We start from the raw sequence: 19,131 nt of genomic DNA, 5'->3' as shown, positions 1-19,131 counted from the left end.
AAAGAAGTCAAATAGAAAAGACCGTAACAGCATATAATTCCATTTATTTGGAAGCCTGGGAAAAGCAACCAGGAACAGCAGACAGAGTAGGTAGGGGTTATATAGACAAGACCATTAAGTTGGTGCCTGAGGAGGATTTTATGGAATGGTGTAATTGCTCCCCATCTTGACTGTCGTAGTGAGACAATGCTGTGACTTCGTCAGATGTGCAGGTTTATACATAGTTACCCCACACACACACCAATGAGACAGTATCCTGTACGACACTAGGCTCTTGGATCCCCCAAAAGTGACCCCAGAACCAGTCGACAGGCCTCAACATTGCAGAACCATCTGGAAAAGCAGCATCCTGCGGTGCGCAGAGGGGCCGATAGGTGGCGCTGTGCCGGAAATCCCGCACAGCCTGGAAAGGCGGATGTGGGCGTCTGGAGTTGCGGAGCTCCGTTTGTCCGTGCAGAGCCCTCGCATAGGGCCTCATACCCTGGGTTTCTCCGGCGGAGCTACTCTCCTGTGTCAGTCTCTCACCCTGGGTGCAGGGTAGAGACACACTGCTTTTCTGGGTGACTCCGGGCAAACCCCGTGCTCTGCACCTCTGCTCTTTTGTCTTCCCACGTGTAGCGTTTGCTGCCGGAGCTAGCGAATTCCGAAGGGGGCGGGGCCTGTGACTGCTTGCCTGAGATCCCAGCTGTTGGCAACGGAGGCAGGTGGATTTTTAGGTTGAGGTTAGCTTGTGCTACGAGACGTAAACAAGAGAGCAGGCCTGAGGGGTTTGCAAACTCACCACCTGGTTAGGGACCACCAGGCAGATCCTAGTTTTAATGCCCTGTTTCCTTTGTAGACGTGTCTGTGGCACGCGGGTGGAGCACTGAGCCTGGGGCTCCCCTCGCCTTGCCACTCACCTCCACGGCTGTGCAGGGGCGGCGGGATGGATAGGTTCCTGGTGAGGCCCGACCCGGGCGACCGCAAAGAGGGAGGGGAGGAGCCAGTCCCATCAGGAGGAGCCTCGGGCGGCCAGTCGAGCTCCAACTGGCGGCACCTTCGTGCTCAAGGTCTGAATTGTGATTACACCATCCTGTTTGGCAAAGCCGAGGCAGACGAGATCTTCCGAGAGTTGGAGCAAGAAGTGGAGTATTTTACCGGTAAGCGGAGGGCTTTAGCTGTTAGGCTTAGGTGATGAAAGAATGTGCCTCTGTTAGGAGAAGCGTGAACTCAGGCTGTGACAGGGTCTAGAGCGAAATTACCTGGCTACTGCTTGGAATTGCCTGGAAAGTTAAAAAAAAAAATGAACTCCAAAACTTTCTGGGTTCTTTGTGATACTGAATCAGAATAGCGGGAGGTGCAGCCTGGGCATCACCGTTTTTATCAGTCTTCCAAGCCAGTGGTAGAGCGCTTCTCTATTCACAGAACCCTAGGTTAGACCCCAGCGTGGTCAAACGAACACTCATGTGCAACCAAGTTGTGCTTGTCTAGTAGGCGAGACTGCAGATAGCCAGGTAGTTTCTTATGGATGGCTGTATAGTTTAGCTGGACGCCTCCCGCCCTCAGAACTCTGCTGGCTTCCTGACCCTTGCAGTTCAGTGTCTGAAGAGTTTGAAGGTGGTGCTGATGCTGTTGCCTGGAGACCACATATTGAGACGCTGTAATGAGCACACAGCTGACAAAACCATCCATCCATGACTCAACTTCATTATGTTCAGAGCTGTCTATGTTCTGACTTTAGTTAAGACAATGAATGAGTTTTAAAACCTGAAGCCATGATATGCTGATGCGTACCTGTAACTTCAGAACTTGGGAGGTGGAGGTAGGAGGATCCAGAGTTCAAGGTCATCCTCAGCTAACTGGAGAGTTCAAAGCTAGCCTGGGATGCATGAGACCCTGTCTTTAAAGGCCATAAATAAGTATATGAGGAGTTGAAAGATGACCCAGAAGTTAAGATCAGTAGCTGTCCTCCCAGAGGACCCAGGTTTGATTCCCGGCACCCACATGGCAGCTCACAGCCCTCTGTAACTCCAGTCCTAGGCACTCTGATACCCTCTTCCAGCCTTCGAGGGACCAGACACATACAGGTTGTACAGATATGCGGGCAAGCATAAAAGTGTTTTGTTTTGTTTTTCTGAGACAGGAACTCACTGTGTAGCCCTGGCTGTGCAGAAACTCACTCTGTAGACCGGGATGGCCTTGAACTCAGAGATCCATCTGCCTCTCTGCCAAGTGCTGGGATTAAAGGTGTGCAGCACAGTTTATTTAAAAAAAAAAAAGAGAGGAGAAAGATGGCCTCAGCTGCTTATAGACCAAGTCATCTGTGATTTTTTTTTTATTTTTTAGTTCTTCAACAATTTCATGTATGTGTATGATACATTTTGGTTATTTTCACACACTACTCATTCTCTGACCCCCTACTCCTGCAGAATTGTCCGTCCTAAGCCTCTGTTGTGCTTTTATTTCTTTGGTTTTGCACCCCACTGATTTTAATGCTAGTGTGTGCACACGACAAAGTCAGAGCCCTGCATTCCCACTGCCCCGTGTTGTATAATGCCCAGCTAGGCACCCCCTCATTTTTCTTGCAGTTCCAGCTAGACCAGCTGGCCGGTGAACCCCCAGCAGTGGGATTTGAGGCACATGCAGCCACACCTTGTGACAGGCACTTTACCAGCTGCGCCACCTCTCCAACCCTTTGGGTTTTTTTTTTTTGAGACACACTTGCCTGGAACTTGTGCTCTGCCTCCATCAGCGCCAGAGTGATGAGATTACAGGGGTGTGCCACCATACCCCTTCATGAAAATGAGAGTAGGCCACAGTGCCTTCGGGGAAGAGACCCCCAAAAGGGCATTCTATAACATGACGAGCAGAGGAAATATCATTTCTAGTTCCCTCCCCTTTGAGTACCCAGAAGATGTACAGGATATCTGCCTATATCCCTTGAGGGTCAGAGCTGCCATTTCATCTGCCCAGGTGCACTGGCCAAGGTCCAAGTGTTTGGAAAATGGCACAGCGTTCCCAGGAAGCAGGCAACCTATGGAGACGCTGGGCTGACATACACCTTTTCTGGTCTTACACTGACACCAAAGCCCTGGATTCCAGTTCTAGAGCGTGTTCGAGATCGGATCTTCGGGGTGACAGGGCAGACCTTCAACTTTGTGCTCATTAACAGGTAACATTTGCTACCCAGGGAAGGGTTAAGGACTCCACATGCTTTGTTTATTAGGGACAACCCTTCTGTACTAGTGAGGGCTAAGGACTTTCCAGGACAGGAGGGAGGGGTTAGGTGAGGTTGCTGGTGAAGTCAGCACATCCCTAGCCTCCACCCTGAAAGTGCCCGGAACGCCTGCTTCCACCGCAGCAACCAATAGTGTGTTCTGAGAACAGAACGGCCAGGCTCCCGGCCTGGGCTCAAGGGGAAGTTATCTGGCATGAGGTGGTTAGAGGGAGGGCCCCTCAAGGCAGTGACATTTGACATGGAATGAGCTAGAGAGCTGGTGATACCAACATTTGGAGTAGAACAGAGGAATCCACGGTGTCCATGGAGTGGAACTCAGGAACCAGGGAGAAAAAGAGTATAAAGGGCAGGGCCGACTGCACAGGGTGATGGTTGGTGTGTATACAGGCGGAGTAGGGCAGGTTTTTCCAACACGAACCTGGCGACTGGAAGGCGTGGCTATTTGATTTGATGTGTGAGGTCTGCAAACACTACAAGATGTAGCTAAGTGTCCTAGTCAGTGTTCTTCTGCTGTGAGGAGACACCATAACCAAAGCAACTCTTAGAAAAGAAAACATTTCGCCGAGGCTTGCTTTCTGTGTTAGAGTGTTAGTCCATGGTCATTTTGGTGGGAAGCAGACCAGCACAGCCTGGAGTAGGAGCTGAGAGCTTCACATTCTCACCTGCAGGCCGCAGGCAGAGACAGACACTGGGCTTGGTGTGAGCTTTTGAAACTTCAAAGCCCAACTACAATGACACACCTACTCCTGACTGGCTCTAAAGTTCCACCAACTGGGGGCCTTTCTCATGCAAACACCTTACTTGGCTCTCTGGCCTCGCAGGCTAGGGGTATACAGAAACAGCAGGCTGTTTCCGGCTAGGATGAGGCACCTGCAGCATCGGCAGGTGATGGAGAGGGTTTTTTTCAGCACTGTGGTTGTTTTCCCACTACAGGTACAAAGATGGTTGCGACCACATTGGGGAACACAGGGATGATGAAAGAGAACTGGCTCCTGGGAGTCCCATTGCATCTGTCTCCTTTGGGGCTTGCAGAGACTTCCTCTTCCGGCACAAAGACTCCCGAGGGAAGGGATCCCGGCAGACAGCGGAGGTGGTCAGGCTGCAGCTGGCCCATGGAAGCCTGCTGATGATGAACCACCCCACCAATACCCACTGGTACCACAGTCTCCCCATCCGCAAGAGGGTCCTGGCTCCTCGGGTCAACTTGACTTTTCGGAAAATTTTACCTACTAAGAAATAAAACATTTTTTATTTATTATTTTTATTTGTGTGTGTGTGCTGCATGTGTGCAGGTGCCAGGATGCCAGAAGGAGGTGTACGATCACCTGGTGCTGGAGTCACAGGTGGTTGTGAGCTGTATGACACAGTGCTGGGAACCAAACTCAGATCCTGCAGCCTCAGTATTGAACTTAAGTCTGGGAGGGCAGCAAGTGCTCCTACCTGCTGAGACATCTGTCCAGCCCCTAAAATCTATTTCTAATAATCAATACCTTGTATTTTCTCTTTTTGCTTGAAGAGAGGATTTATTCTCATGACCCAGAGAGAACACAGGGCCCAGTACACAGCACCCAGTTCAGGAAGAGGATGCTACGTCACATCTGCAATAAAAGAATACCACTCAGGTCTGGCGTGACAGCACATATTTAATGCCAGCACTCAGAAGGCAGAGGCCTAGGCAGACCTTTGAAAGTTTACAGGCAGCCTGTTGTACATAACCTGTTTAAAAAGACTAAAGCCCACCACTCGAGTGTTTCCTAACAAACCATCTTTATTGCTTAGTACACAGCAGATACAAAAGTGCCTTTAGCAGATCCACACTCAGCGGCCTACAGTCTAAATACTAGCTTAACGTAGGTTTTTCCAGGAAGAAGCTACCTACTGTGAATAACTTAAAACTAGAAATCATCCTTGGTTGCTACCTAATGTCTAATAATTTACAAAATGAGGAAGTACATTAGCATTTGGCCAGGTTAACACGTTTACAGCCTTGGCTCAAACCCTGGGCTGTGACCAGCGTCCCACGGATGTCCTTTTTGTCGTCTCTCTTCCCTAGCTGACCTCAGAATGGGGGGCAGGATGACAATTGGAGCTCTAAGATCACAAGTGACCCAAGTGACTGAGCACTTGTCCACAGGGCCGCCTGGGCCAGAACAAATGGTTCAGCCACTCCTGTGGGAACTGTGGCTGGAGGCCAGCACAGCACAGTCTCGGAGTCTGCACAGTGAGAGCTGATCTCAAAGCCGATGCCTAGGCACATCTGGAATGTCTGCAGCTTACCCCTGCAGAGAAAACACAGCCTTGGCCTTACCTCAGTTACCTTTGGATAGGTCTGGTTCCAAATCTTACATCGGAAGAGTCAGTCTGAATTTGGTTTGGTATCATTTTTTTTTTAAAAAAAATTACTAACTTAGCTAACACATAATTACTACTGTGACATCAAGATTCCTCCATCCTGGGCTATTCATGAAACTTATCTGAAAACGGAAGAAAATGCCCAGAGTGCCCTTTGCTTAACGAGGTCACTGAAGATACACACACTTAGAATATGGTCCTAGAATGTAACGGCAGTTCTGTTCAAACACCACACTGCTTTACTCCTCACTGTGGGCCCTTACTGAAAAAGCAAGGTTCAGAGAGACTGCGGCCCTGGGCCAGTGCACTATTCCCAGCTCAGCTCTCAGGTCACCCTGCCCAGGCTCTTGCCTGTGAACCCTATTATAAGCAACTAATAACAGGAAGCTAGCCATCTTCCACAGAGGCGATGAGCAGACGGTGTAGACACCCACAGCTGTGGGAAGGCTTAGGCCCACCTCTCACCCAGGGTGGACTGGCAAGTGGCTTGACTACATATAAAGAAATGAAGATTACAAAAGGCATACCCAAAGGTGGGGAGGTGTTCTTGAGGCTTTTTGGGAGGAGACAAGGTTTTATTATGTAGCTCAGGCTGCCCAGGAACTTGCAGTGATCCTCCTGCCCCAGCATGAGTGCTGGGACTACAGGCGTGAGCCACCATGCTGTTCTTTTGACCTCCAAGGAACTTGGAAGGATGAGGGCTTTCCCAACATTGTGCCTGTGAATCTCAGGTCATGCCTGTTCTCAGAACAACCAGAAGGGAAAGGCACTTGTTCTTCTGAATTGTTGCCTTTAATAATGTCACTAAGTCTTGCCAATAATATTTACGGGCCTCCTTATTAAAAATAAAGATGTATGCTGAAATGTCAGGGGATCAAACAAAGGCAATGCCCTCTGAGAACACCTAGCATATTACAGTATAGGAAGGGTGGCTCCTGGAGCTGGCTTCTTTAATGACCTGTGTCAGATGAGTAAGATGCTCTAGACACAATGATGCTTCCTCATGAGGACACGTTCTGGTACACCCTGGCAGCGCTGCGAGGACTGGTTCCTGTGTGGAGCCTGCTCTCAGAATACACAGAAGGCTGAGGGGCTCTAGAGGGGCTGGCTCGCACGTGGACACGTGGCATGCCTTCTTTTAACCCGGATGTGGCCCTCGCCATGGGCCTGGCTCTGGGCTGGCCTGTCACTCCTCAGCCCTGTACTCCCGCCCCTGCTGCTGCGCCCTGGACAGAACTCGCTCATAGAACAGCAGGTAGGCGCTGGAAGACAGGACCTCCTGCAGGCTGGCCTTGCGGACAGTGTCATCAGAAATCCACAGCCACTGGTTGCTGGTTGAGAGAGGGTTCTTGGCTGAAGGTGGTGACCGTCTGTAAGTGACAAAGTGTCCGGAGTGCATGTCTCCATGGTGGACGACAACTGCCATCAAGCGGAACAGGTATGTGGAGGAGCTGAAGGGTGGAAAAATGCCAGTTGTTGGTTGCAGAACCAGGCCTTGCATGTGTCACACTATAGGAGGTGAGTGCAATGGTCCACACGCACACTGCTAAACACAGCTCTATGCCTGAACACTGAGTGTGTTACAGTGAACACTGAAGTCTGCACCAGCCGCCTAGCTAGAATCCCAGGAAAGAGTTCTCTACACTACTCACGTGTGCACACACGTGCAGATTTCACACACTTTCATGATCTCCTTTAAATGGAGTGACAACATGATTCTACCTACACGAAACAGGCAATCACCCCACACGACCACTTGTCTTGGACACTGAGAACAATAGAGCCACAGTGAGCGGACAGTGGGTGCCTCAGTCGTCCTCACCTGTAGTCAGGAACCACCGGCAGAGAGAAGGCCATCGGGGAAGGCAGGGCTGGCAACAAAGATGGCGAGCAGGCGCCATTCATAAAAATCTGTGTCTTGGCTCCTGGCTGACTCAGACCTGTAACGGAAAAGCCTGAGTCATGGACATTGGCAGCTTATCTGTGCAAACAATTGCCTGTGTTTCTGTTTGACTGCAGACAGGGTCATGCAGTGCCCCAAGCTGGCTCTGAAATGCCACCTTGGCCAATGGGTGCCAGGCATGGGCAAGCAGCACAATGGCCAGCCCCCACCTGTATCCCATCACCCCGAAGGTGTACCCCACACTGCACTACCCACATTGGACTGATGTGTGAATTTCCCCACCTTTGTTCAAGTCTACGTAGCAGCAGCTGCCCTAGCTTCTGATGCAAAACAAGACTCTCATGTGCACTATCAGTAGTGAGGTGAAGGTGGGCATGGTGGCGCACACCTTTAATAGCAACACTTGAAAGGCAGAGGCAGGCGGATCTCTGAGGCTAGCCTGGTTTACAGAGCAAGTTCTAGAGAAACCCTGTCATGAAAAACCCAACCAAAGAACAAAAACAAAAGCCAGTGAGGTGGGCAGCACTGTGCTGGGAGGGAACTCAGATTCGGGGGTACTCTGGCCAGGAGCACCCCTTCCTGAGCAGCAACCACCAGAAACGTCCCACACCGCTTCAGGATACGGCAAGCCTTCTCATTAGCTCTGTCAGCTTCTGACACCTTGTCTGAGTATGCACAGCAGTCCAGATGTCACATGTCCTTCCCCTAAGGAGAGCATGTGGGGCTCACACACTCAGAAGCTCAGTGTCGCCTTCTGTGCTCACACCCACCATGCTCTGAACACCAGGGACGGCCCTGAGCCTGGAGAGAAAGCAGGAGAGGCTCTCAGACTGAATCAAGAGCCAGGGGCTGAGGCTCCCCCTGTCTAAGCTGTTCCCCCTGTTCACCCAGTGTCTAGTTAAGGTTTTTATTGCTGTGAAGACAACACTATGACCACAGCAACTCTTACAAAGAAAACATTTAATTGAGGTGGAGGCTTACAGTTTCAGAGGTTCAGTCCATTATCATCATGACAGGGAGCACAGTAGCAACATGCAGGCAGACATGATGTTGGCTACATCTTGACCAGAAGGCAGCAGGAAGTTGACTGACTGTCACACTGATGAAGTTTGAGAAATGAGACCTCAAAGGCTCCCCCCTGACACCTTTGTCCAACAAAGCCACACTTACTCCAACAGGGCCACTCCCTTTGAAGGCCATTTTCTTTCAAACCACCACATCCAGAGAGATAGCAAGAGAGCGAATCACAGGCCAGCTGAAGTAACATCTTGCCAGCCAATGCAGTGGTAGCAAGGAGAGGTGAAACGAGGGAAAGGAGGTGAGGGGAGAGGATGGGGAGGATGGAGAGGGAGGAGAACGAGGGCTGGGAGGTGCTTTGGTCAGTATGGTATTCATCTTATTCAACTTACAAACATGTGGACCCGAGTTTGTGTCTCAGAACCTATAGATTTAAAAAGGCCAGAAGCTGGGTGTAGTGTCTCACTTTTGTAAAATTTTTACATTTATTTCATGTGTTCATGTTTTGCCTGCATGTGTGTATGTGTAATATCTGAGTGCCTGGTATCCATGGAGGTCAGAGAACAATACTGGATCCCTGGAACTGGAATTACAGCCAGTTGTGAGCTGCCAAGTGGGTGCTGGAAATCAAACCCAGGTCCTCTGGAAGAACAGACAGTGAGTGCTCTTAACCACTGAGCCATCTCTCTAGATCAAGGGTTCTCAACCTGTGGGTTAAGACCCCTTTTGGGAGGTCAAAAGACCCTTTCACAGGGGTCGCATATCAGAGATATCCTGCATATCAGATATTTACATTAGGATTCATAACAGTAGCAAAATATGTACAATTGTGTTGTACTATTATAAAGAAAGTAATTTTATGGTTGAGATCACCGCAACATGAGGAACTATATTATAGGGTTATGGCATTAGGAAGGTTGAAAACCACTGTTATATAGCCCCTGGCACATGACTTTAATCCCACATTTGAGAGGCAGAGGTGAGCATGAGATCAGCCTGGTCTACATTATGACCCTGTATTTTTTTTCAAAGCCATTCATGGAGGCACATGCCCTTGCAATCTTAAGAGCTGCGGAGGCAGAGACTAGAGACTTGGCTCCCTGGCCACTCAGGCCAGCCTACTTGACAAGTTCCAGGGCAATGAGCGATGGCTGCGGAAGAACGACATTTGAAGCTATCCTCTGGCTTCCACATGGATGGGAATGCAAAGGCATTCAGGCAGGTTTGTGCAAAGAGAGACGGGCAGATAGACGGACAGACAGACACACACACGGTCTCTAAGCCAGTAAAGTATGGGAGTGTACAAAGCCAGCCTGACTCCTGCGAGCCAGGGGTCTTCCTTACCTACAACTCTACATAACCTGCAGGTCACAAAAGATGCTTTCAGAACCCACGCCCAGCATCACATTCTCGGCCATTTTCCCCACGTACTGTTCTTCCTCAGACCAACCACTTCACTGTGGAAACTGAACTTCTTCCCAGCAGAGGTGTCAGAGCTGCCTTCCCCCACAGAAGACATTAAGAATAGCCTCAGGTGAGGAAGAGAGGCAGAGGTAGGTGGGTTTTCTAAAGTAATGCAGGGCTGTTGATCCAGTGAGATGCTCACAGACTGTCAGCCGGAAGTTCATCGAAAGGTCAAAAGCAAGATGGCAGCCCCACACTGTCTCCCTGCACCTCTCCATCTGTGATACTTTTGTTTGTTTGTTTGTTTCTTTCTTTCCTGGAACTCACCCTGTAGACCAGGCTGGCCTTGAACTCCCAAAGATCCACCTGCCTCCACCCTCAGGCGCTGGGATTAAGGGCGTGTGCCAATGGTGCCCGTTATTTATATTTGCACATTTTGAACTGTACTGTTACTATTGCATATGCACACAGTACAAGCATGTGGAGGAGGGAGAGGACAAGGAGAGAACCTGCTCTCCTGCCTTCGTGTGAGTTCCATGGAGTTAACTGAGACTGCTTTACCACACGCCAGCTCGCTGGCCCTGTGACAGTTTTAAACCATCTGTCTCATTACTGTGTAATTTTAGCTCTTTAGGTAATTCTGACCAGGTCGTAGCTCAGGGAGAGTGCTAGCCTAGTAGAACTGAGGTGCTGAGTTCTGTCCCTAGTGCTGCGAAGAAACCCCAAGTCCTGTTATTATAAAGTTAGCTGAGCACTGCATAGCCAGTGTGCATGTCATAAGAGCCCAAAGTGGGGCCACCAAAGCCCTCTGTGCAGAGCATCCCACAGTACACACCTGGCTTTGGGGCTGCTTGTGTGTCCTGTAGTTCCAGGGCAGACCCTAGGTTCTCACTGACTTTGGGGCCATGCTGACTGGGTTTGTGTCCCAGGAGGCGGTACTTGTAGAAGTCCATCATGAGGAACTCATTAAATTGCACGTGCTCGTGCCGCTTCAAGGGCGTGCCGTGGCTGGACCAGCTGAGCCGCTGGAGATGGATACAGAGGCACTGGGGCAGCTGTGGGCAGAGAGGAAAGTGTAGTGCTAAGGTGCTTCAGGAGCTGACAGAGTCACCACCACCCCCACCACCACCAAGCATGGCTAACCACATGCACAGGCAGGCTCACCTTGCCTAGCTTCAACTGTTTAACAAAAGTGGTCCTCTGGTGTTCCACCTTTTCCCCATTCAGCGTTCCTTTTGCTTCAATCTGCAAGAAAGTAACAGCATATGTCTGCAGGGTCAGACATATAACAGGTCATATAACAGCATATTGACCTGCAGACACCTGCGGGCCTGCAGGGCAATCTCACGGATTCCTCTTAGCCATTAAATAGCAGGAGCTGTGGAGGGAAGAGAAAGGGGAAGACAAATGCTGAGGTGTGAATTTCTTAAATCTTGTCTTCAAAAACTCCTGTCTCAGAGAAAAAGGGCTACAGAGATCTGTCTCAGAGAGAGAGAGAGAGAGAGAGAGAGAGAGAGAGAGAGAGAGAGAGAGAGAGAGAGAGAGAAAGGGGGGTTGCAGAGATCTGTCTCAGAGAGAGAGGGGGGCTGCAGAGCTCTGTCTCAGAGATAGAGATAGAGAGAGAGAGAGGGCTGCAGAGCTCTGTCTCAGAGATAGAGATATATATATATAGAGAGAGAGAGAGAGAGAAGGCTGCAGAGATCTGTCTCAGCAGTACAGAGCGCTTGTTGCTCTTCCAGAGGACCCAGGTTTGGTTCCCAGACCCACATAGTGGCTCACAACCATTTGTAACTCCAGTTCCAGGAGATCCTGTGCCCCCTTCTGACTTGTGTGGACACCTGGCACTCACATGGTGTACAGACATACATGCAGCTAAAATACTCATATACATAAAATAAATAACTCTAAAAAACCAATCCTGTGTGGGTCCCCCAGACCGCCTCCTCCCTCACCCTCTCTGCCCCACTCGGAATAGGAGGCTTAGGAGGCCTCAGTGATGCCCAACCCTGTGTACACTTCGCTCAGGAGGATCACTTGAGTGGCTTCTGGGGACAATGATAGATGCCTTGGACAGCCCTGCCTCAGAGAGCCTCAGAATCACAGGCAGTTTCTGCTGATAGTGGGACTGGCGTGTGAACTGGATTTCAGCACCTGTGGCCCTGCCCAAAGCAATGCCCTGAAGACCCTGGAGATGGAGCAGCAGCAGATCTCTCAATGGACATTAGAGGGCATATTTCCTGCTTGGTTGCTGCCCAGCACCACCCAAGGTTCCACTAAAGCTTCTTCTGGAGGGTGCAGGGAAGCTCACAAGGACATGCAAGACTTGGGATGGTCACGGCAACTTCCAAGATTCAGAAGCCCCTACACCCACCCCAGGAGATTTCATAAATAGAGCAATTGCAGGGAAAGAAGAGACTTCATTGAAGCTGCCTGTAGGTTGCAGCTTTCAAGAGTCATTATCCATTCTGGAGTGTGTGTGTGTGTGTGTGTGTGTGTGTGTGTGTGTGATATGCAGCTGCTGTGTGTGTGTGTGTGTGTGTTAGAGGGGGGGTCAGCTGCTGTGTGTGTGTGTGTGTGTGAGAGAGAGAGAGAGAGATGTAGCTGCTGTGTGTGTGTAAGAGAGAGAGAGATGCAACTGCTGTGTGTGTGTGTGTGTGTAAGAGAGAGAGAGAGAGATGCAACTGCTGTGTGTGTGTGTTTGTGTGTGTGTGTGTGAGAGAGAGGGGGGGGAGGGAGAGAGATGCAGCTGCTGTGTGTGTTAGAGAGAGGGGGGGTCAGCTGCTGTGTGTGTGTGTGTGAGAGAGAGAAAGAGAGAGAGAGAGAGATGCAGCTGCTGTGTGTGTAAGAGAGAGAGAGGGAGGGAGAGAGAGATGCATCTGCTGTGTGTGTGTGTGTGTGTGTGTGTGTGTGTGTGTGTAAGAGAGAGAGAGAGAGGGAGAGAGATGCATCTGCTCTGTGTGTGTGTGTGTGTGTGTGTGTGTGTGTGTGTGTGAAAGAGAGAGAGAGAGAGAGAGAGAGATGCAGCTGCTGTGTGTGTGTGTGTGTGTGTGTGTGTGTGTGTGTGTGTGAGATGCAGCTGCTGTGTGGAATCATCCCACCCACTCAGCCCCCAAAGTCTGAAGTCTGTATTTCCTCTGCGTTCAGAAGAAGTCTGGCACATCTGAAAAGGTGGACACAAGACAATGGGGATGGAAGAGCTACAGACTGGAGTGGGTGTGCCTCAGCTCTACGCACAAAGCTTAACATTTTCCCCTGTAAACACCATGGAAGAAACAAAACTCACCTGGAAACAAATTCATAGGCAGCCACTCTACAAACCACGGCAGGGTAAATGGCAGTGGCTGAAAGATGCCCTGGGCATATCTAGCTGGAAGCTTGTGGGGTGGCATGAGAGCTACTATAAAAGCACATGGTGTCAGCTGGGAGGGGACACTGTGAAGCATACCTTTGTGCAGTTGTCACACACAACGTCCCGCACTGACTCAGAGGAGATGAAATGATGAAGGCAGTGGTCCAGGGTCAGTGGGTGTCCCTAGAGCAGAAGCAGGCAGTTAGAACAGTCACAGGAGAGTCATGCTGAAACCATTAGCAGGCATAAAGCTTCACAAACACACCTCAGTGTCATTTAACCCCTATGCTGCTACTGCTGATAGACTCAGGAGGGGCAGAGTTGTGGGAATCGTGCACCTAAACGACCCTGGGGTAGGGGTAGGGCTTTAGGGACCATGCACCTGCACAGGTCTGGGGGTGGAGCTTTAGGGACCATGCACCCCCGAGTTTTAGGGACCATGCACCTGCACAGGTTTGGGGGTGGGGCTTTAGGGCCTATGCACCTGCACACAGACCTACAACCTTAGAGTCTTAGAGTTTGAGATGTGTGCACGAACACAAGTGTGGAAATGCCAATGTCTTCAGTGAGATGAAGAGTCACCTTCCTTCTCCCACCATCAGAGCTGAAATGGCTCAGCCAGCCACACCTGAGTGACACTTAGTACCTGGGCCACATAAAATGCCTCAAAGCCCTTGTGGAACTGAATGATGTTCAGAATAGATCCAAATAAGCCATAGATCAATACGTACCCAAGTGGCAGCTGGAATACTGAGGGAAAGACTGTCAAAGGTATCAAAACGAACAGGACTCTGAAACAAATATTGCAGAAAATCCAAAGAGTTTAGAGTCGACAGACGAAATGCTTAGTATTCCGATATTAAACTATCACAGTGCCGTCCAACGCACAACAGCATTAGCCAGCAGCATGAAGACGGCACTGGGGTGCGCACCCAACCTGGCAGCTTGGGGTATACATACACGTTTTCACTAAGGAGTTGGCATTAATTGCCAGGACTCCTATCAGTGCCACTGACGGCACCATAAACAGGAGTAGTTGAAGCCTAAGAGATCAGAGAACTGCAGACGTTCACAGAGCGAGACTCTGGTAACAGTAGCACAGTGGAAGACGTGAATTTCTACACAGACGGCCACACTGTGCTATGAAGCGTTCCTGTGTGAGGCGACGGGATGGCTTAGACCTGCACTCCCTGGAAAGACTTTAAAAGCAGGACCCTTTGGACGGTGACTGACGGACAGAATGGGCTCCCAGGTGAGGTCTGCCTGTCTACTTTACACAGTGCTAGAGAAAAGTAGCCTTGCTCAGGACTGAGACAACCGAATACAGAATCCAGGCTGTCAGGCAGACAAGGCTGTCACGGGGGGTGAAGAGGAGCCCTGAATTCTGTGTATGCCTGCCTGTTCCACGACTTCCCACAGAAGAAGTACACAGGTGCAGGGGGACCTTGAGGTTCTTGGTAGACATAACATCCAGAAGTAAATACAGAATAGGGCATTTGCTATCTAAGGAAGGAGACAGAGTTTGAGATCTGAACCAAATTAACTACCTGTCAGAACAAAATCCATTTCTTCTTTCCTTTTTCTTTGTGTGTGTGTGTGTGTGTGTGTGTGTGTGTGTGTACACTCGGAGGGGTTTCTATGGGTTTTGTGTGGTCCAGGCTAGTTGGCTTGGACCCCTAACCCTCCAGGCTCTACCTCTTTACAGTTGGGGTGACAGATGTGTACACTCTGCCTACAACAATCATTCCCTCCAGGACAACAGAACCCGAGTCTCTGCTGTACAAAATATGCAATAAAATACCTAGCAACACGGGGGAAGAGGTAGCAGCAACCAATGCGACGTCTTCCCAGGTGTGAAGCTGGCACACAGAGTTGCAGAGATGTGTTATAAATATGTTCCAGGGCAGAGGGAAACTCAACATGACCAAGAGAGAGAATCTGAGTAGGAAACTTACTGGAAAAGAAGGAAAGGGAAACTTTACACTCTGTGTGTGTGTGTGTGTGTGTGTGTGCCTGCTACTGCACCTATGTACAGGATATACATGTGTCAGACAGAGTGCTTGTGGGAGTCAAGTCCCCATCACTGTGAAAACTAGAATAAAATAAATAATAAAAATTTGTAAGATCTCAAGACATAAAATGGATCGACAAACAACTCCAGTCCTATATGCTGGTGACAAGTAAAAAATAAAACCTCCTAGTTCCACTTGGAACAGCTTCAAAATATAAATAAAGGAAAGGAAAATTCAGAGATGAATGGGCAAGACATATTAAGGAATTATAACATATGAAGCTCACTTTTCAAAAAAGTTGACATGTTAGTCACAGGTGATGTCAATCAAAACTAGACAGCAAAGAAACACCAAAAGGTCACTACCGAGAGAAAACATTTGTAAGTCACACACCTGATAAGTGTGAGAGCCAAAATATACGAGGAACTCATGAATCAGCAGCACTCCCACCAAAAAAAGAAAAGAAAAAACAAGCAATATTTTTGAAAACAAGCAGCCAGGTGTGGTAGCAATGTTTGTAATATTCAAACTTGGGAGGCAGAAGTAGGAGCATCAGTTCAGAGGCTAGCCTGAGCTACATGGGAGGCAGAAGTAGGAGCATCAGTTCAGAGGCTAGCCTGAGCTACATGGGAGGCAGAAGTAGGAGCGTCAGTTCAGAGGCTAGCCTGAGCTACATGGGAGGCAGAAGTAGGAGCGTCAGTTCAGAGGTTAGCCTGAGCTACATGGGAGGCAGAAGTAGGAGCATCAGTTCAGAGGCTAGCCTGAGCTACATGAGCTCCTGTGTCACAAACAACAACAGAAAAGAAAAAGAGGAAGGGAGTTAAGAGAAGGAAGGAAGGAGGGAGGGAAGGAGGGAAAGAAAAACAGGAGGAAGGAAAAGAAAAGATGCTGAAGGATGACTCTGTGGTTAAGAGCGCTTGTTGCTCTTGCAGAGGAGCCAAGTTTAGTTCCCAGCACCCATACAGGGGCTCACAACCATCTGAAACTCTACTTCCAGATCCCCCTGCAGGCACCAGCCATGCATGTGGTACACATACCTACATAAGACTTAAACACTTAAGGTTAAGAGAGACAGAGACAGAGAAGAAGGTAGGAGGGAGGAATGGAAGGCAGGCAGGATGGCAGGCAGGAAGGAAGGAAGGAAAAAGGGGAGGAAGGACAGAGGCAGGGAGGCAGAACAGAAGAAAGGCTGGTTGGCAATGGACCCCATAAAACATTTTTCCAAGACCCAGACATGGCAGACAGCAACATGGAGAACTACAGTTGTCAGGGAAACGTTGATCAAACCACAGGGACACATCTCTACTTGAATGGCTGCTACAAAACCAAGAAGGGTGACTGCCAGGATGGTCCAGTGGTCAAGTGCTTTACCTTGCAAGCATAGGGACCCTAGTTTAATCCCCAGAACCTGCATTAAAACAAAACAACAACAAATCCCAGATCCAGGAAGGTAGAGACAGGCAGATTCCTGAGGCTCACTGGTTGGCCTGCCAAGCCGACTCGGCAGACTCCAGAGGTCACGTCTCAAGAAACAAGGTAGACCGTTTCTGACAAGTGACACAAGGCTCACAAGTGGTCTCCACTGAGATGGGCACAGACATCCACAAAGACAAGACATGTTAGCAAAAGGATGAAATAGGAACTCTTGTTACATTGGGGCAGGAACCCAAACTGGGGCAGCCCCCATGGAAAACAAAGGGATAACCTTCAAAAAGTTACAGCCAGAGGAGTCTGGTTCACACCTGTGAGCACATCCTCGGGATGTAAGAGGCAGAAGGTGTCAGAGTGTCAGGCCAGCCTAGGCTATCACAGTGAGAGCCTGTCTCAAGTCAATCACCTAACCAACCAATAGAATCAATGAATGATCGAGTCCATCTCTCTGGGGTATGTACTGAAAGGAGGTGAGTTCAGCACATCCTAAAGACACCCGGGATCCACACTGACAGCAGCATCGGCACGATACCCAAGCCACAGAAGCAAGCTCAGCAGCCACCAGCGTGGGAAAAGAAAATGTGCTAAACACACACACACCTGTACATGACAGATACTATTCTGCCAGGAAAAATAAGACAATACCATCCTTTCTGACCACACAGATGAATCTGGGGGCATAACCCCCCAAAAACAACTCCCACATGACTTTGCTTAAAGACAAACTTCTGGAGACGAGTAGCCTGGTGACTGCTGAGGTAGAAGGCAGATAGGGAGATACCGGCACAGACCTCAGGGATCTGGCACACAGCCTGACGATTACAGTTAAAGCACACTTGGAACTAGCCGATGTGGGTCTTGAGAGCGTTCTCACGACCCACACACTAAGGTCATTACTCCAGATGGGCTAACTTGACTGTGGCCATCACTTAGAGAACGTATCAAACATCACTCGCACTCTTCAGATCTATGTGAAATCTACTTGTCAGTTATGCCCGGAGAAACAGACGAACTCCTCAACTGGGAACTACTCTATGACTGCAATGAAGGCCAGTGTCCAGGAGTCAGATAGGACAATACCGGCAAGGCCGTGGGACACCGGGTCTTGGCACCCACGTGGAATGGTGCAGCCGCCCTGCAGAGCCGTCTCACGGCTTCTCAAAGGTTTGAGTCAGGCTCTGCACATGCGGCAGCCGCGCACAAAACCTCAAAGTGGAAACAACATAAACTCAGCTGACAGTGGACAAGAACGTGGCAGGGCCATGTGACACAGCTGTGCCGGGCTCTAAACAGCAAGACGTGCTGATGCACGTACCACAAGAGAAGGTTCTGCATGCAAACAAGCGAAGTGAAGGAGGCTGCCTATGAAAGGGCTCTCTGCTTTGGGAAGCCTAGACTAGACTTTGTACCCAGCACACAGAAGGGACATGAGCAGCTGTGAGGCATTCAGAAAAAAATGCTCATATGTAAGGTTTGGGGGTATTTCTTTTTTTAACAGGGGCAGGACAAGGTGTTAAAATGTTCTAAGATTGATGTAACAGCTGTAAAATTCTCTTTGTATTGTATTGAAGTTTTTCCATAAAGAAAGGTTTGAACCCTCAAATGCAAAGCTAAAGCCCCCCGCCCCGACTCCTCAAATCCACTGTGTGCATCATGAGCAAGCAAATGCCCGAGCTGAGGACCTGAAATGCTACAATCCACAGCACACCACATCTGTTCTTGGGGCGGATGTCGTCCGAGGGTCAAATGACACTGGCATGGACCCAGGTGTACAGAGGGCAGGCAATCGCCAAAGCTGTCCCGAGGTCAGGCTACACTCTCTGTGTCCCCTCCTGATTTAAGCACAGTCTCCCTGGGGAGGTCATAAAGGGGCAGCCACTTACCTGGTGCTCACAGTGCTTGCACACCATGTTACTAGTGAGTCTTCCATGGAAAGGGTGTTGAGACTTCCAGTGATTGGACGTGGGGTGAGGAGACCCTGGAAGCAAAGCACTTTTGACATGTCACATCACCCAAGACCTACCAGACCCCACCCTCATTAGCACACAGCAGATTTTCCTCCCTTAGGAAACTGTTTCAGGAAGCACAGTGAGTGTCCTTGCTGACTTCCAGTCTCATCCTCACAGCAGAAGCTTAAGGCTGTGAGTGAGGCTGTGTACCATAGAGCAGACACCAAGAAGGATGTGCGTGAGATCTACAGGTGCAGCGGACTGATGGAGGAGGAGGGAGAAGGATGCACGTGAGATCTACAGGTGCAGCGGACTGATGGAGGAGGAGGGAGAAGGATGCACGTGAGATCTACAGGTGCAGCGGATTGATGAAGGAGGAGGGAGAAGGATGCGCGTGAGATCTACAGGTGCAGCGGACTGATGGAGGAGGAGGGAGAAGAATGCGCGTGAGATCTACAGGTGCAGCGGACTGACGGAGGAGGAGGGAGAAGGATGCG

At 49.7% G+C, this 19,131-nt stretch overlaps 2 protein-coding genes across 4 annotated transcripts in view; one reads left to right on the top strand and one right to left on the bottom strand.

The window, feature by feature from the left end:
• The first annotated feature begins 373 nt into the window (after positions 1-373).
• On the top strand, positions 374-4,475 carry Alkbh2 (alkB homolog 2, alpha-ketoglutarate dependent dioxygenase). Of its 2 annotated transcripts, XM_087903721.1 has the most exons (4): positions 374-512; positions 839-1,139; positions 2,953-3,151; positions 4,151-4,475. In XM_087903721.1, exons 2-4 carry the CDS (start codon positions 926-928, stop codon positions 4,455-4,457), a joined length of 720 nt encoding a protein of 239 aa, XP_087759847.1. In that variant the 5' UTR covers positions 374-512; positions 839-925; the 3' UTR covers positions 4,458-4,475. The 2 variants fall into 2 exon arrangements, with proteins under 2 accessions (XP_087759847.1, XP_085536775.2); XM_085680649.2 differs by lacking the exon at positions 839-1,139 and having other exon boundaries at positions 393-512.
• A 490-nt stretch (positions 4,476-4,965) lies between these two features.
• Usp30 (ubiquitin specific peptidase 30) overlaps positions 4,966-19,131 on the bottom strand; it is a 61,130-nt gene continuing 46,964 nt past the window's right edge. For both annotated transcript variants that reach the window (XM_048450008.3, XM_085680632.2), the window contains exons 7-13: positions 18,569-18,663; positions 13,974-14,033; positions 13,339-13,425; positions 11,058-11,138; positions 10,729-10,948; positions 7,392-7,509; positions 4,966-7,020 (exon numbers count right to left, since the gene is read on the bottom strand). In XM_048450008.3, the coding sequence (XP_048305965.2) occupies positions 6,756-7,020; positions 7,392-7,509; positions 10,729-10,948; positions 11,058-11,138; positions 13,339-13,425; positions 13,974-14,033; positions 18,569-18,663 (926 nt within the window). In that variant the 3' untranslated portion in view covers positions 4,966-6,755. The remainder of the gene's footprint in view (positions 7,021-7,391; positions 7,510-10,728; positions 10,949-11,057; positions 11,139-13,338; positions 13,426-13,973; positions 14,034-18,568; positions 18,664-19,131) is intronic.

The sequence above is a fragment of the Myodes glareolus genome, chromosome 2, assembly GCF_982192425.1.
Source record: "Myodes glareolus chromosome 2, mMyoGla1.1, whole genome shotgun sequence".
In the NCBI taxonomy this organism is placed as follows: domain Eukaryota; kingdom Metazoa; phylum Chordata; class Mammalia; order Rodentia; family Cricetidae; genus Myodes; species Myodes glareolus.
The sequence above is the reverse complement of the archived record's forward strand: the minus strand, read 5'-3'. Positions and strand labels throughout refer to the sequence as shown.

Bases quoted from the DNA above. Each gene is read 5' to 3' on its own strand.
- Alkbh2 (XM_087903721.1), top strand. From the start codon at position 926: ATGGATAGGTTCCTGGTGAGGCCCGACCCGGGCGACCGCAAAGAGGGA. The intron at 1,140-2,952 runs GTAAGCGGAGGG...TCATCTGCCCAG, and splicing joins AGAAGTGGAGTATTTTACCG to GTGCACTGGCCAAGGTCCAA. The intron at 3,152-4,150 runs GTAACATTTGCT...TTCCCACTACAG, and splicing joins AACTTTGTGCTCATTAACAG to GTACAAAGATGGTTGCGACC.